The following is a 19127-nucleotide window of genomic DNA, read 5'->3' as shown; positions in this document are numbered from 1 at the left end:
TTCCTTCACCTACATAACAAGAGAGAGAAAAGGGAGAAAAACGGCTGCGAATACCGAAACTCTAACTTCTTCTACTTGTTGAGCTTCCATTTTTCGCAATCGACGAAATTGACTGCTTTGAAGAAAGCTCGTTTCAATGCAATTATTACGACTTTACGTAATTCGTAACTTCCCTTCCGTAACTCCAAATAATTACGTAATTCCGTAAATCCGTAAATTACGTGCAAGCCTAAATGAAACGAGAGAGAACGGGTAATTTTCCTATAGAGCGAAAAATAAAATAAAAAATAAAGTTTGCGTGGCTTAGCATGGTGGGTTTCTGTAATTACTCCTGGAGGCTAAGCGCCACCGGTTGGGAACCGCTCTTCTATTCCTTCCGAAACGGTGGTTTTCAATTCCATCGCGGGCACGGCAATACTTTTAGGGAAAGTACGAAAGAAACCAATGAAACGCAAGTTGAAAAGACAGAAGTTTATGACGGAAATCATGGTATACTTTTGTTACTAATAACTCTACAATCCTAACAACACTACTGTTCTGAAACATAAGTTTTTTGTGTTGCCAATTATCAATGCTAATATTTTGAAAATTAAAGAAACTAATAAAATGAACACACCTTTTTCGAGATGCCTTTTCTGCTCACGTCCACTTTGAAATGTATTTACATTTTTTTTGATTCACTCGTTCTGAACAGGTTTCCTAATCGTTGACGTCAAGTTTAAACTAAAACTAGATACTGTGGGCTGTCGAATATAAATTGGAGTTTTTAGGATTTTTTGTTTTTATTGCATATTGGCTCTCTCGATTCGATTCATATTTTCCGTTTAAACATTTATCTCCGACACGTTCCCCATTCAATTTATATTTTCCTTTTAAAGTTTAAATGAAAAATATAAATTGAATCGAGAGAGAAATGTTCGAATTTTAAACGTTTCTCTTTTGATTTACTCTCTCGATTCAATTCACGCTACCCAAATTTTTCTAATTCTCATAACATGTTTTAATATAGTTAAATTATTTGACGTCATCTGATGCTGATCAATTACGGTGTCGCTGACACGATGACTAAATAGTTTTTCGTGGCCCACGTCAATTGCGGTCGAAACATTGTGTGTCTGTTTTTGTACTTGTGTTTATATTATATCATGCAAGGGGAAAATAAATTATCTGAATTCATCGTTTCCTGGTCTGTTTATTTGCGTTTTCTAACTCGTCGACCAATTCAGCCCTGTACTTCCAACGCTTGAACTATCGGTCCAGTGTAAGCAATCCACATTCTACCGAAACGCGACCGCAGGTTTGAACTTGGTGAGAAATTGTGATGTAACTAAATTACTGGATTCTTTGACGTAATAAAAGTCGATCTCAGCTTCCGTCACAAATTTGCCCTCAACGGTAATGCGTAACTCACACGGACTTCTTAGTATCAATGTCACCAACCATATCAGTGAAAGTGATTAAACAAATTATTCAACCATTTTATAGACTGTTCTTTTCTCCAGAATGAACAATAAGCCCAATATAAAAATCTAAAGTATAGCGCAAAGGTATGTGCTGCATTGCCTGTCTCGATTCGTGTATATTATTATTATTGTATATTATTCGTGTATATTATATTATAGCGGCAATCCGTATATTCTGCCCAAGCGTTAAACGTAGATCAATATTACTGTTAAGTCCTCATCTACCATCGACCCATAGATGATCGAGGACAGAGTGCAAGAAACTGTCAATTGTTACATACGCCCAAGGTCAATTCTTTTAATAACAAACTTCTTGCATAAAACTGGGTAAATTGTGTTATCGCTTGCTACGTCGGGTACCAGGTATCGCTTGTTTGAACACTACTTGAGTAGTCGAGCATTTTCGTGAGATTCAATACTTACCCATCAACTAGGAATGAAGTTAAAGAAAAGAAAAATTTATGCGGGATCAAGCGAGATGTGATAAAGAATCGTCCCGAATCTATGTATAGATCGTGCATGTTTTTCCTTATTTTTTAATAGTAAATGAGTGATTTTTTCAGTTATTCCTCCTCATATATTCGTTTGGTATTTGAATATTTTAATAGTATTTAATCACAGTGGGTGGTCTTTTATAGCATCCTGCCGATTTCCACAATGTTAACTCTCCGATTGGCAATATATTTATATTAGCTTATTAGTCGAAGAATTTCTATATGATGAAATGATAATCATACACGGGGGTGTGAAGGGGCGAAACACCTAACATTGACGCTCACGACGACGCACGCACGAGCACCCACGCGAACTTTAACGTAATGTATAATATTTCTATACACCAGAGGGCAGAATATAAACTACTTTTTCGAATATTATCGCCAAAATCGGAAGGTGGTCGCTATTCCGATTTACACTTACTGTTAAATTGATGTATACCAGACATTACCAAATAGTTGCTGAATGAGGCAATTGACTTTGGAACATAAAAGATACAAATCTGATAAACACAAATACTAACGACCATGCTTGTTCTCGCCTATGCATCGACCTAAATGCATGTCGACATTTTGTTTGTGGTTTGAGACGTTGTTGTCTATATGTACAGCGGAACATATATGTATACATAAACACAAGTTTCTTGCTTGATATGAGATATATAATTATTTTCAACGAATCCTTCAAAAAGTGAAGAATTATTATGTGCCATCTGTCTGTCTGCATATACGCCATTTTGTTTGCGTTTGAGACGTTGTTGTCTATATGTACAGTGAAAGCGTATACGGAAACACAAGTTTCTAGCTTGATATGATATTGGTATATAAAACGATGAGAATATTAAAAACAATTCAGCAGGTGAAGTATATCATATCATAGTTTATCATAGACAGTCGAACCCATTTATAGTGTGCGTCATTGGTATTTTTCTAATTTTACCGGGTGTCGTCAACTAGAAATGGAGCACCAGTGTCAATCAGCTCTGGGTCGGCTTTCGCAAAGTTCGATTTGGTTTCGAATGAAAAATGTTTCTTTGAATCATTATATATATTTTCATATTATTATATCGAAATATGTAGTTTACGATAAATGAGTAAAATTGCCAGATTTCTCCATGTGGAAGTTTTTAATATGCTCAGATTTGCAACGCGAATCAAACTTTATTCATCTTTGTCAAGAAACATGTATTCACTGATTTTACTGTTATAATATTATTACGCTTTTATAGTAGTCGAACAGAATGACCCAAAGCTATTAAAAAACAAGTTTGGCATGTACGTAATTCTAACCTCTGATCGAGTTACAATGTCTTTTGTTTTGGGTTGGCGTGGGGCCGCGACCTTTTCCTGGTATCCCATAAAAACAAAACATTTGGCGAACAAAAGCAATCGATTGTGGGCCATAAAAGATGAAAATGTAACAAACCCTAACAGTATCATGTTTGCTCTTGTCTAAAAACAATGTCTATATATCGATCTAGAGCGATAGTATTCGCTCGTTTCTTGCTTATTGTGAGCTTAGTCCAGGAAGGGCATATTTTGACGGGTCAGCATGCTGAGTGAGTATAGTATCCATGGTGAGCTTTGCCGTCAAATACATAGAATTCAGTCACTTAGTAAGAAATATTGTTTTCAATTTATTCAGTCCCACCAATTCAATAAGGGAGGCCACTGACTTCGCTCAAAATTAGTTTATCCAGATTGGACTACGCTGATGTATAAACGTTTTCAACTCGAAAGACGTTTAAAAATATGCATACCAAGAAATACAAATGATTTCACGTATAATAAGCGCTTTTAGATTGTAAAGGTAATGTTCTTTGAAGGCCTACCTTCGCAAATGTTGAAAAGTCGATTCCCTAAGATTGTCTAGTGGAGAAAAGAATTTTAAGTTTGTGAAGTAACTGTAAATGAAAGTAAGTAAATTGATTCATGAAAAATAGATAAAATAGTTTTTGTCACGGCGAAGTCGTTAATATGCTCAGGTTTGCAACACAATGAATTACCCCTGTCTTTGCCAAGAAACGAATTATGTATTGACTTAGGTTTCTCTCTCATCATTATTACGATGTCTCTCGTAGTTGAACAAAATAACTCGAAGTGATTTAAAAATGTTTGATTCGCACATTGTTCTATACTCTAATTACATTGCCTTTTGTTTTCTGTCGGCGTGGGGCGCAACCTTTTACATGTTATTGTTCTCCGGCTTTTTCAAAGCAATATAGTTGCTGGATAAAGCAATCGACTATGAGTCAAAAACGATATAAATTTTAAACTCAAGCTACTACTGAAGCAGGCTTGGCTTGTCTGAAGCATCGAAAATATTTGAAAGATACTGCTATTGGATGTGTATGAACAAATGACGCAATGTCTCCTTGTCTATGTACAACCCGTGTGCATCGACGCCATTTTGTTCGATGTTTATACGGGGATGTCGAATTGTTTCGTGAAAGCGTATTCAATAGATTCTCGCTTGATATAGGGGGCAGGCAACATACCTAACAAACGCGTGAATGTATAAATAGGTGATTCTCCTTGGTCGGTTTGTTGATAAATTATTTGCGAGTTTGTGAATTAAAGATATATAAATAAACCTGGATCATCATTGATAGGAATCCTTAAAACTCTACTCACACAACTTATTGATATACATATATACAATAATATGTAGGAATAAGCTGTCATTTCTGGTCCGAATACGCAATGAGATGCGCTGTTACTCGTTTCGTCAATGTATTGTGTGCATAGACGCCATTTTGTTTGTTTTTGAGACGGGGATCTTCATAACTTGCGTAAAATCGTAGGAACACGTTTCTCGTTTGATATCAGATGGATGCATAGGCAACAATGGTATTAATGCTACTTTTTTGTAGAAAATTTCATTGTTAATGTGCGTCATTGGCAGTTTCTTTATTAATTTATAAAATAAACCTTACCTGATATGTGATTGATGTATAGAAAAATAAATGGTGTCAAATGTTTCAGAAAGCGTATTATATATTTACTTCACAAACTCAAAAACCGTTAGTTCTGTAGCCAACCCATGGAAATCACCCTTTTGATATTTGCCAAGGTAACCTTTAAAAATAAATTATGTCGGTATTTCGCAAAGCGCGATTGTGTGGTATGCGATAAGGAGGTAAGGTTACCTCGCTATTGTTTTAAAACACAATTACGTGTCCGTGCCTACCCTGGTGCGGCCATTTTTTTATGAACTATTGTCTTTCAAGACAATAGCGAGGTGACCTTACCTCATACCACACAAACGCGCTTTGCGAAATAGTGACATAATGTATTTTTAAAAGTTACCTTCGCAAATATCGAAAGGATGATTCCCATGGGTCGGCTACAGAACGAAAGATTTTTGAGTTGGTGAAGTAAATATATGAGTACTGCGCTGTTGTCTAGTAGTTGATAAACAAAGTGGTATGTCGGTGGTTTTGGAATAGTAATGTAAACAACAGTTGAATTATATTTGTTAATTATTATTCTTGTGGTAGTGCGGTTGTTTTATCCGATAATAGGCCTAATATTTGACCTGTATTTGTGAGAGATAACTTTGGGGATGGTATCTATGTAAGTTTTAATTTGGCCAACCAGCATGACTTTGATTGTCGCGGTCCAACAGTCTTAATTTTATCTTATCAATCACGCGTTTCTCACCCGGTGGCGACAGAGTGCTTGCGCGCCCGTAGACAGGTTTATCGTTTATGACTATTACACACTATTTCTAAATGCCTTTAATAATTTTACGCAAGTTGTCGGCAGCAATGTGTTTATTTTTGACTGGGAATGTCAGGAAGTAGAAAGTCGTATGAAAGTTTTGGAGTGAAAAAAAGCTGAAAACTACGAATTTAATCAATGATCAGTTATATTAGGATAAATTCTTAAATTCTTATAAATTCTACAAAGCAAAACACACGAGCAAGTATGATTGGAGCCAATGCAGAAAAACTCTGCTCAACTACATCTGAGACTGTTGAACTGGAGCTATTGAGATTCCCAAGCTTCCTGCCCTTACAATATGTGTTTATTCTTGCCATGCACACAATAACCTTATTCATTAAAAACCCATCCTACGCGCAAAAAGAAAAGTGATGTAAAAAAATCTTTTTTAACATTAGCTCTTATGGGGAATGTGATCACCAGAGCAGAAATTTGCATTTTTTGTAATTTTCTAGATATCTTTCATTGTATACGTGGGCAGTTTTGAGGATAGAATATTTTTTACATCTTTTTTGAAATTTTTATTATGATAAACATGGTCAAGATTTTTAATAATCGTTCATTGAAATTTTAATGAGCGCGGTGTTTCCGATGACGTCATTCTCACTAGACCATGAGATTCTGCCAACGCGCCGTGCTCTGTGGGATATGCGCTCCAACTGCTTGTGATAAGAGAATACTTTTGCTTCCAATTTCTTTGATCAAACAACCGCTACAGCCATAACATAGAAACTTCCAGCAGAATGCGCATAATAATAATTTCCCTTGTTATGATGCAAACGACGCAATAATGGTTGTTTACAATGTGGTTGAAACCAGTTGTGTACAGAATTTTCTACTCTGAAAAGCTTGATATATATATATATACTTTTCGTAGGGTTTAAACTTGTCAAGTTTTCAAAAGAATTACAAACTTTCTGTTGTTCAGTTAGTAGATCCACTTTCGATTGAGTGAATGAGTTAAATTGTCAGTTTTTAACACATGAATGTGAATATGCCAAGTTTGGACCGTACATAGCTCTATGGTCTATGCTCTGATCGCATTACATTGTCTATGTTTTCCGTGGGGGCGCGACGTTTACATTTTATTCTGACTTTTAAAATAATAATATAATTGCTGAACAAAGCAATACACTCTAAGCGTCATAAATGTTAGAAGACCAAGCCAGTGTTAAAGACATTGTGCTTGTGTATCATCATATGAAATATTTGAAAAATACCGTTAACTGTATAAAAAGATCACACAATACATTACGCTATCTATCAGCGTGACGTGTATTGTGTGTCTACATGGAAACCATTTTGTTTGTTGTCGAGACGGGTTTGTTGATATGTATAGTGCAGTGGTTCTCCACCATTTTTTTGCATGGCTCAATTTGTTTCACAAAAAGATTTTGTGGCCCATTAATTTCGTATATAAGGGAAAAACCACAGAAAAACAATAGAAAAGTTCTTGTAAAGATAGACGAATCCACTTTCACAATTAAATGGAGAATTACCACCAATAGAAAAACAGCATCATATTCATAGCTACTACAATCAATGTTTAACGTAATTATCAATAACTCTAGCACTTTTTAATAGGTTTGTGGGCCCACCTGAAAATGTTTCTGTGGCCCAGACGTGGGATGAGATTGTCCCATATATGTTTGATAGAAACAGAGTGTGCCATTGTCATAAGTGTATTTATTTATGTCATGGCATTGCTTTGTTACCCGCGTAATTGGCTTTTTTCAAAACACGACACAAAAAATGCTATTTGTTTGTATATGGCATTCGTGAATAATTTTTGCAAAAATCAATTAAATGAATTTAAAGCTTTATTTACGTTACAGTCAGCCAGATGAGAATGTTGACAATAGGTAGTATTTGCGGGATAGTCCAGTTGAGTGAATTGAAAAATAGCATGGAATATAGTAAGAATATTTGCCACCATCAACTTGAGAAAATTGTTAAAATGACTTTAATTTTTTTTATTTTAATTTCAATGAGTAATTAGCTTTGTTAAGATTTTTTCCGCTCTTTTAACTTATATATTATCAATATATATTACAGTCATATCAATTGCCAGGTATTTCACATACAAGTAAAAATATGTCCTGGTGTACAGGAAACAGAAGTAGAATAAGTTATTTTTCGTCGGCCAGAAAAAAAAGTGCATTGCAACAGTAATAAAAATATACAACAATATACGCATAAGCAACATAAGGTATTTGGTATATACTGGGAGAAACGACCATATGTTCATCAGATTCAGCTCCTCAAACAACTCATGTATTGACTCATGTTGATCTTAAATTACTATCATTCTTTTAATAGTAGCCAAACATAATAATTTATATCAATTTGATAAACAAATCTGGTTCGTAAACATCTGTATGGTCGGATCGATTTACAATGGCCTTTGTTTTGCGTTGACATGGGGGCGCGACCTTTGTATATTTTCCCCATTTTGAAACATTTGAAAAATAGATAATTGACTATGGGCCGTAAGCGATACAAACCTAAAAAACTCAGGCTAGTACTAACTATGCTTGTGCTTGAATAAAAAGTCTATCTCAACTGGGTTTGGGAAGATACCATCCTTTACCATACGTAATAACAGTTAATGATCTGTGGTTTAATCTGTAGTTACAAACAATTTAACTTAACAACTTAAATTAACCAACTTGTACAAAACTTCTTAGTTGAGTTAACAGAGCATGGCTAAGGTGATTTATTAGTGATTTTTAAATTGGATAATTAAAGATATTACATATGTTCAATGTCGTTTTCCTTCTAATTCCACAGTTGAAACACCTATTATTAGAATCCATTTAAACTTTTCATTTGAGCAAACGAGGAATACAGTAAAATGGATGATGCCGACAAGAGCAAAAACCCAGCAGAATCAAAAAAAGGTTTGATCAGTTCTTTACAGTATTTTGATATTTATCGAGATTTTCAAAAATCGTACCGAATAACTGTACATTTAAACTTCCACTTCGAATAAATGCAAAACACATCATGCCTTTTAAAATTTTCTTCCAATCTAAAATTAAAATGGTTTCCTAACTTCTCAATAGCAGAAAATTTTGATTTTATTCATTTCAGTCTTCGTACCAGAAAGTGACAAAGTAAAACATGAATTTCAGGAAGAACTTAAAGAAGTTCAACGTTTGTCGGGTAGGTTTTTGAAGATTGAAGTTCCTTGTTGCTTCTCAAAAATATCTAAATTGTCATGAGTAACTATTGGACGTATATTGGTGAATTCTATCTAAAACATTAGGACTAGGTTGATATTACTTAGTGCATATAGGAAAAGCAGCAATTTTGAAAATATCATCATTCAAGTAAACAACTGAAAGACTTGCTAGAGAAATTGAAAAAAAAAACACCTTGCTTTTTTATCAAGATACATCCGTATAAAATTTCCTTCCAAATGGGTAAATATTATATATTGTTCACTGCAACTTTAATAACGGAATTTATAAACATTGAGGAAGCTTGAATTACGGATTTCTCTTCCCATGTAGCGTCATTATGAACAAAAACGTCGTTGCGGGAATAAAGGAATTACATTCTCTCTTTCTTAGATGCATGCATTTGTCTCTTTTTCAGAATCCGGCGAGTCGCCTCCAAAAGCTGTACCGGATGATACAGGTAGGAAAGTTTATTTTGACTCCAGGGTATCAACGTAAGATAGATTCAATTCCCAATTACACGATTCATAAAACGTCTAAATCAGTGATTCTCAAACTTTTTATTTTCAATTAGCTTCCCGCCGCCTCAAAAAAATTATATACGTCCCTTTGTGTGGCGCTCCCCACCGTTTGAGAACCAGTGGTCCGTACTAGGGGTCGTAAAATTAGGTCCCACAGGTCGGATTCAGCCCACCTGTGTCTGAAATTACGACTATAATTTTTATAGGTATCAATTCCGTTGAAAATACTGATGAAAATAACGTCATAATGACCCCGATTATTACATGGTGCTTTCTTTTATTATATGATGGCTCATAATGTCATAATTCTTATTTTAATTCATCAAATATTCCAACACTTCAACTCAATACTGTAAATTTGGGTCTGTTGATTACAATTTGAACAACGCCTAAAGAGCAATAATATTTATAGGTTCATAGCAAACTGTATTTTAGCACGTCCTTCAGGCAGACCTCGGCAAGAAATCGACGTTCATGCACCGCCTGCTCAAGACGAGGCAATACAAGTCAATTTTGCAGAAAACAATTCAAGTGAGTTGAACGAAAGCACAGTGTAAACGTTGGCCATTCGATATACAAAAAAGAAAGATATATTTTTAACACGTTGATATTTACCGCACGTTTTGTTTGATAACTCACAAAGCTCTCTTGCGAACTCTTCCGTACGTACATTTAGCGAATCATATGTTATTACCATTTACCTTTCGAATTGCGCAAAATGAGAATAACGTGTAATAGAAACGATCTCTTTATTTATCGCCCCCCAAAAATGGTTAAAGATTCAGCAATTAGACAGATGTATAATAGCTAAAATTTTACAAAGGGCAACCTTGTTGCAGATAATTTGGAAAAACAGAAACTAGAGAGGGAAAAACTTGAGCTGGAACAACAATTGCAACAGCAACTTGAAATAAGTAAATACATTTCGAAGTTTTTCTTATTATTTTCATTTACTTGACTTGAATAATTTTTATTGGAATGTGAGGGTTCCCGATGTCATTATCTTTCTGAACAAGGCTTCTACTAGAATATACTGCATATCTTTGACGGTAGCCTACTCCCAAAATATGTGAACTAAGATGGCGGACACCGGAACGGACAAGAGGAATTTTAACCGTTAGAAACTAATTTAAATCAGAGGGTAATTTTTACAGATGTACTTCAAGCAAGATCATTACAAGAAAAAGAAAGTTTAGTTGCTGAAAGTAATAGGAGAATGCAGATGCTCGAAGCAGAAAACGATGAATTAAAAGAAAGAGATGTCCAACAGCAAGAACAAGGTTTGTGAACTTTGCAGAAAAGTTTTTTAAATATGCCTTTTTATGCTGTAAAATATGAACAATACAACTGTTACGAGATGACTTACTACAATTCACGAAGAACACTGTATTTACTTGTTACCAAATTCAATATTAATCCCGGTGACAATCTATTTATCAAAGTTACCAATGCGCGATTCGAATGGCGAACGTTAAGTTAGATAATGCCAAAAACGTCCCCGGTGTATCTTCTCATGACAATTTTTGCTTGCCATATATACGTGAGTCATGAACTCGATATGGGGTATCTTGTAATTTCAACTGCTTTATTACCGTGTCTCTCGCAATACATGTTCACTCAATTATGATCTTTTTACAGCGCTTGTAAAACAAAGAGATTTACATAACAAAGACATAACGATAGTAAATATTACAACAAGATTACGTGCATATGATGAACAAAAGAATGAACACGTTAAAAGTGAGTCTAGTATTGAGTAAAAGCCACTTTTTTAGTGTTGCAAGCTTAATCCATAAGACATTTCCAGCATTATCTCATCTGAAGCAGTGATGAAACATTTACTCAAATCTACTCCAAGTAATAATCAATTTACGAAAAGCCGACAAGTATAAGACGACTAGAAATGTCATAATCGGCATATTTCTTAATTGAGATTGTATCCAGACAACTTTTTCGTCATTGCTGTCTTTGTTTGTAAAAGGTATCATATATAATCTATATTCCAGATTCTCGTCGCAGCGTTATCTGTTACGCTATTGTTTGCATTGGTCTTCTGGTCGCTGTTCAAGATGTTATGGACATATCAATGCAAGGTACATAATTTACGTCTTCATATCAACAAAATTCATTTAATTTTTTATATTGGTTATTTCCGACATCTAAATTCCAGAAGACGCTCTAGTTTTGCTCAACTGTGAGAATTAAATAATTGTAATAAATAAAATGTATTTATGTAGGAAATGTAGGATTTATTTAGTTGAATCGTTGGGTGAGTAGTTTGCCCGCAGATTTCAATCGATTGCACAAGTTGACATTTAAAGAAGTTTCATTTATTCAAAGATCCCACTGATAATTACAGTACGAAATTTAAATAAATATTTAATTTGTTTATGGGTGTCAACATTAAGATATTAGACATGGGCACTAAATTCAACCGTTCCACTTATTTTCATTCAGATTACATTTTGAAAGTTGCCGCATTAAACTCTGAAATTATAGAACTCCAGAATAATTGTGAGTATTCGTCTGTTATATTTCTTGATATGTTGTAATCGTCATGAATTGTTCTTGACAAATTCTTCTTCAATCAGATGACTCAAAATAAATTCAATTTTCCGAAATAAGGCATACGACAGAAAATAGACGTACTTTTTTTATTCTTGTGCTTTTCTTAGCTGAAGAATTACGAACATTCCTCGAAAAGACAGAGTCAAAAAATACAGCCTTACGAATGGGAAAACAGACAATCCAAATGCAATTAGAGAGTTGCAAAAACAAAATAGTAGGTAGGCCTAAATCGGTAAATTTTCATACCTATTTATATGAAAGATGTTTAGAATATTCCAAGACTTAGAATATTCCCGTCCTCATCACATCAAGCATGTGATGAAATATGTCTTCTTAACTTTCATGCTTGCAGGTGTTCCACACAAAATCTAACGTACCCGGGTGCTAGTAGTATACTCAATTATTGGTCTGTAAAAGGGTAAAATAATTTTATGCAAATAAAGCTGTATTTTTAATATTTTAATTATGAAAAAGATGACAAGAAATTTGTACATGCTAAATTATCTTAATAAATAACGACTTAATGCTTTATAGCCTTAAAAGAGGGATTTCCGAAAACGTGCGAAGATGATATTAAAGATATTAATATCATTAAACTAGCTTTGAATTTGTAATCTCCCTTAATGTAATTTCGAATTTCTTGGGCAACAGCTTTACCTATATTGATAATTGTTTATGATTTTGCTGAAAATTATACATAAACACCTTAAGACTAATGATAATAAGATTAAATAGCACCTAGGCTTGCACGTAATTGACAAAAATCAATTCCGTAATTACGGCCAAATCGATTACGTAATGACCCCGTAATTGCGATATTTTTTTCACACATTTAAACCTATCATAACAACCAATTTAATCCACTTCTATTCCGAATGGGACATCGAAGTTTGGTTTTCATATTCTCGGCAGTACTACACGCCGGCGACAGATGTTAAGGACAAATATCAAGGAGTGAATTCAAAATAATTTTATTCTGATTTTTATCTTTTGTATTAGCTTTGATTTTTTTTTTATCCACTTTATCACCAAATTTTATGCGATCAATTTTATCATTACCAACACTGGTAATATATTTAAGAAACGATAGTTCACTTTTTTAAAATCGTATGAACGTATTAATACGACTTTCGTATTAAATAAAAATTCCGGGTTGCTAATTTATTAATCAACTACAAGCGTATTCTCTCGTTTGATTATACTTTCGCTTGCCTGGCTACGAAGGCTTGTTATTTCACCGTTTTTTACAATATCCGACTTTACTACTTAGTTAGCATTTTATAACAATTATTGATGCCGACTTATTGACGATATTCCGAATTCCATGCTTCATTTTACATTAAATCATTTCGCGGCCTAAAAGTTATAGCATTATTTGCGATAAATTTAGATCAAATATTAATTATTTGCGCATTATTTAAAATACCGTACTTATATGACATGCCTTCTCCGAAAATACAAAGTTATATCGCAAAACAATGCATTTTGTGATATTTATTTTGCACTCATGAAAATATTAATTTATTTTTCTAACTCAAGTCGACAATCCTATTTGCCAAGATTGACACAAGTTTGGTCAAGTGCCGGTGGTATTCGAGTCGACGATAAATCAAAATAAGTTGCCGCATTTGGTAAAGACAGGTAATCATATTTGGCCGACATATTGCGAGGCATTGTGAAAAACATATTGAGCAATGCCAAGTCCGGACAGATATATAACGATAAAATCGGTAACAGAACATAAAGATTTTGTGATAGAAAATGGATCTCGCGCAGAATAAACACGTGAAATCCCGCCGTATTGTTGTTTCTCTGCCGTCTCAATCGCTTTACCGATGCCGAAAAGACTTAAGTTGCGTTGGTTCATTACGCAATTTCTCTTCCGTCTTTATATTGCTGTTTGATAAGCGCGACATTAATTATCGCGGCATTTACAAATAGACCATGTTTTTTATAAGTTGATCTCTTACATTCTTTAGTCATTTCACCCGAAGAAGTTGAAACCAGGTGTGTTGACGTCCATCGGTCTCAACACAATTCTATTCCTTATCTACGGTTAATTGGCCATCCTAGATAAGTTGATAATAGGTTAGTAAATGACGCGTTATGCCTTCCCCATCTGCATAACAAGAGAGAGAAAAACGGCTGCGAATACTGGAACTCTAACTTTTTACTTAAACTTTAATTTTTTACAATCGACGGAATTGACTGCTCTGAAGAGAGCTCGTTTCAATCGCGAAAGCGCTCGACCAATAATTACGACTTTACGTAATTCGTAACTTCGCTTTCGTAACTCGAAATAATTCCGTAATTCCGTAAATCCGTAAATTACGTGCAAGCCTAATAGCACCTACAGGCTAGGCTCTACATGCCTTATTAAAACTGAATTCATTAGAAATGGGTAAAAAAGAATTGAAATTCTGTGCAATTCTCTAACTTTCTACAGTTTTCGAAACTTTTTTCGGAGATTTCTAAATTGTTTGACCAGTTCATGAAGGCATGTGATTTCCTTTCATAACTCTAGAAAAAGAGTTATGCTAAATATCAGCAGTATTTTATATGTAACAGCACATACATTATCACAATATCAAAGAGTCATTTTTGTTGTACAATAGAGACAGATTTTGTATTGCGCAATGATATTCGATCATTCGGTTCGATCGGAGAAAAATATCCGGTTCGATTTTGAACAGCCCTAGTAGTGAGTAGGATGTGTGCTAAACCGACATGATTTCAGTTGTTCCATAGCTAAAATCAAGCATCTGAATTTGTCGCCATACCTATTCTCAAGCATCTGAGTGCTAATAGTTGACTAATTGTTGGGTTCTTGACAATTCCCGTATAAGTTGTCCAATTATAGGAAATCAAGTTTTTTCTCGTTTTTGTGGGAATAAAAACTTGATGAATATTTTTTCAAATTTATTCCATGTTCTATTTTTAAAATTTGTGAAAATTGTATTTAAATATGTATTTATTGTATTTGGCATGAAAACATTGTTGCATTCATATGCACTGGTACCTACAGCACGGTAGTGCACTTATTATTTGACACGTGAATGGACGCATTGCGCATTTTCAATATTTTGTTGTTGTTCTTGTTAATTTTCGTCTTCATCATTATAAAATCGCCATTCTCTTCGAATAAGGACTGATAAAGATAAGGATTGCTTCGCTCTGGTCCACGTGGGTATATATTTGAGCGTTGCTCTCTTGTTTTAGTGTCAACATAGAAATAGATATGAGACATAGACACTGAATTCAAGCGTTCCATTTATTTTCATTAAGATTCCATTTTGAAAGTTGACACATTGAACTCCGAAATTGCAAATGTCAAGAATAACTGTGAGTATTCTTCTGTGATATTTTATTGATGTTTTATGATAGGCACCAATTATCTTTGTCGAATACTTCATTGATAAGATTTCAAGCTTTCAACAAATCCCAATTTTTAAAGCCAGGTAGAAAAAATAACAAACATCTCCATAATCTCATTATAATTGTGCTTTTTTAGCGGGTCAATTACAGACATCTCTTAAAAAGGCAAAGTCGGAAAAAACAGCCCTAAAAAAAGAAAAACTGAAGATGAAATCAGAGTTAGAAATATGCAAAAACAAGATAACAGGTATACACCACAATGCATGCATTTCTAAGCTTATTTGTATAAACGATGTTTGGGATCAAACCATTTTGACTTATACCACCTAATGAAGTAGAAGGAATATATTCTGAATCTTCAGGAACTTAGTTGTTTTGTACAGAACGTAATACATCTGTTTTGCACGAAAGCTGAATATAAATTAAATATCTGTGTTATCGTATGCGATTTTCGAAGTGCTTTCCTGTTGGAATTATGACATGGAATTTGTGGTCGTGCTTACGGAATTTTAATAAACAACGATATAATGCTTTATAGCCCTGAAAAAGGAATTTCCAAAGACATGCGAAGATGCCCGTCAAACAGAAGATTCAAGTGGGAATATGGTGAAGATTTTTCTTCTCGGTGTTGAAAGAACAAATGTCAGATGCGATTTTTACACTGACAAAGGGAATTGGTTGGTGAGTTTAAGCTAAAGTCTTTTTTTACAATTATTCGGTACTTAGTGTTCAAAGATATCTTTGAATGTAAATTGAGGTGATAAATAAATTACTATTAGTAAAATTGGCCACATACGCAAAGCAAGAAATGAAATATGAATATTGTTTTTCAGGTGATTCTTCGACGTTCAGATGGCTCGGCCGATTTTGATAGAAATTGGATAGAATACGTAAACGGATTCGATCTTGAAACTGAGTTTTGGTTTGGTATGTTGATAATATGATGTTATAGTTCGCATGGAAGCGAATTAGAGTGGAATTTATTTAAAAAGCATTATATTCATTATTCCGCTATCGACTTCTAAACAGCTTTTGATTTGCTGGACACGAAATTTTTCCTAAATGCTCTGGTTGTTCCAGTATTTTTCAGTAGATAGTTGAAGTTCCTTATTCATGATAACATATCAGTTCCTTGTTTGAATTTACATGTACCGCAAATACCCAATATATCAATAACTAAGGTAGTACTTTTTAACAGAGCTTATTAGCTATAAAATCCGTCATTCTCCTTTGAATAGCGACTTTCATAAGTATTTTACTTACGTTTCAAGATGACAATTTCCGTTGCTCTGAGAAACCTCGTAATAAAATTTATCTAGCACCATATTAAATACAGCTCTCCCCGTATGAAAACTCCTCCGCCGTCTAGGACTTAAATTTGATATTTTTTCCTTATTTAAAACAAAGAAACTTTGGCCTAGGTCTGGACAAGTTGCATTACCTTACATCGAGTCAAACTTATGAACTTCGAATCGATATGGAAAACTTCAACGGAGAGAAGAGATTCGCTAAATATAGGTATGTTGATGCTTTTAATCGGATGGTTCAAAAGATGAATATAAACGCCTGCTATTCCGCTGACTGACATTTATATTCGTTTTTCAGAAAATCCTAAATCTTGATCTAAATTCGAAAGAGACAACATCTTAGTCGACAGATTTACAGACTAATAATAAGAAACAATCTCTTATAAACGTTTTACTTTCGTTTTGGTTTAGAATAATTTTATTCAATATATTCCGGTTTATCAATACTTAAATTTGACTGAATCGATACATTGAGTCAAACGTATGAAATTCGAACCAATATAGAAAACATTAACGAAAAGAAGAGATTTGTTAAATATAGGTGCATTTATGCTTTTAATCGGATAGTTTGAAAGATGAATATAAACGCCCGCTATTCCGCTGGTATATTATTCAGACATTTATATTCGTTTTTCAGAAAATCGTAAATCCTGATCTAATTCGAAGGAGACAAGGTCTTGGTCGTCAGATTTACAAAATACTTTCGAAAAGCAATCTATTAAAAAAAAAAATTTCTTTACTTTCGTTTTTGTTCAGAATAATTATATTTAATATATTCCGGTTTATCAATTAGATTTGACTGAATATTTTGATACCACATTGAAACATTGATGCCTATTCAAACCCTTTGAAATCTTAATTTCATATATTCTCTATTTCTAATCAAATATCATTATTTTTAGAAAATTCCAGATTGCATCATCATCTGAAAAGTACAAACTGACAATTGGAGAATACTCAGGAGATGCAGGAAATTCGATTGGTTACCACGATCAAAAACCGTTTACAACTAAAGATCATGATAACGATGATGAGGATTCTGGCAACTGCGCTAAAAATTACAAGGGAGGATGGTGGTTTCATAAATGTTATTACTGTCATTTGACTGGACCGTATGTCGAAGATGAAGTAGTCGATAGATACAATCCGGGAATATCATGGAATTCGTGGAAAAAATCGGATGAAGAATTCTACTTACTTAAGTTTGTCGAAATGAAAATGAGACCCGTGGAATGAAACAAATTTAATTCAGTGATAGTTAGCGTACATATTATTAGTACAAATAGTAATCAATGGAAATATATTATTTAACCTGAAACATTTTCGCCAAAATTCAAAACATATTAAATTACAAGGATCATTCATTGCAAATTTTGTACGATATGATATATATGTTTGAATAATCCAGTTAGGTTTTAATTAAAGTTAACTTCGGTAGATTGTATTTGGTATCATGGGAAATATAATATTTAACCAGAAACACAAATATTACAAAATGGTCAAGATTTTTGCCCAAATCCAAAACAAATTTAGATATACAATTAGATAAGCGGTTAATAGTGTAAATCACAGAATAAATCATTCTAATAATTTGTTGCATGGCTTGTACCGGGGATATGTTTTGAACAATTGCTACACCAAACAAATATGTTGAACAGTAATCGAGTTATGTGATTTTTTATTTGCTTTTATTTATCTTTGTGTACCAAATAAAAAAATAGTATCGTTGTTGTCGCTACTTGTTTCTTTTCCGAATTGGTTTCAGCTCAATGTCGCGCTCTTACTTCTCTTTTGTGATAAAACGATGTTTACCTTGCTTGACGTGATAGATTTATATTATCTTATCGTGGAGGAGCAAACTTGCGCACAAACTTTAGCATTCTACATACATTCGTAAGAACAGAACTTAATATTAGGTTGACAGTTGGCAGGCAGCATCTAGAGTCATCTCGTTCCGGCGGGGATGTAAGGTTAATATGAATAGGGGCGTCAATGTCGTCAACAAATTTTTTAAAAAATCAAGGCGGATTTATTTTTGGAAAGATTTTTTACTTTTTACCGTGTATGACTGCGTTCCAGTGGAAAATTTAACCACACAAAAAAAAACTTGCAAAATCTTAAAGTGCTTGCATAAAAACTATAAATCTCTTTTGTATGTATGTGGTAGATTTTATGGTCATTCTCAAAATATAATACAAAATCATTGTCGAGGTAAAAATTTCGCGCCATTATTATGATAAGAAGAGAGCAATGCTTCAACATAATGATGATTATTCTGACAACTGCGCTAAAATTGAAAGGGAGGATGGTGGTTTTGTAAATGCTATTACTGTCATTTGACTGGACCGTATGTCAAACATGGAGTAATTGGTAGAGACGATCCGGGAATAAAATGGAATTCGTGGAAAAAATCAGATGAAGAATTTTACTCACTTAGGTTCGTCGAAATGAAAATTAGACCTGTGGAATGAAACAAAGTTAATGCTGTGTT

At 33.9% G+C, this 19127-nt stretch overlaps 1 protein-coding gene across 1 annotated transcript; it reads left to right on the top strand.

Moving 5' to 3' along the window:
* Positions 1-8471: 8471 nt before the first annotated feature.
* LOC120346989 (uncharacterized) lies at positions 8472-18266 on the top strand. The gene is made up of 16 exons (XM_078118231.1): positions 8472-8583; positions 8777-8848; positions 9284-9325; positions 9822-9917; positions 10226-10300; positions 10541-10666; positions 11025-11126; positions 11393-11479; positions 11844-11900; positions 12062-12172; positions 15240-15296; positions 15466-15576; positions 15868-16010; positions 16163-16256; positions 16751-16847; positions 17539-18266. The coding sequence occupies exons 1-16, from the start codon at positions 8538-8540 to the stop codon at positions 17870-17872; spliced, it is 1650 nt and encodes a 549-aa protein (XP_077974357.1). The 5' UTR covers positions 8472-8537; the 3' UTR covers positions 17873-18266.
* The last annotated feature ends 861 nt before the right edge of the window (positions 18267-19127 follow it).

This window comes from Styela clava, chromosome 11 (assembly GCF_964204865.1).
Source record: "Styela clava chromosome 11, kaStyClav1.hap1.2, whole genome shotgun sequence".
In the NCBI taxonomy this organism is placed as follows: domain Eukaryota; kingdom Metazoa; phylum Chordata; class Ascidiacea; order Stolidobranchia; family Styelidae; genus Styela; species Styela clava.
The sequence above is the reverse complement of the archived record's forward strand: the minus strand, read 5'-3'. Positions and strand labels throughout refer to the sequence as shown.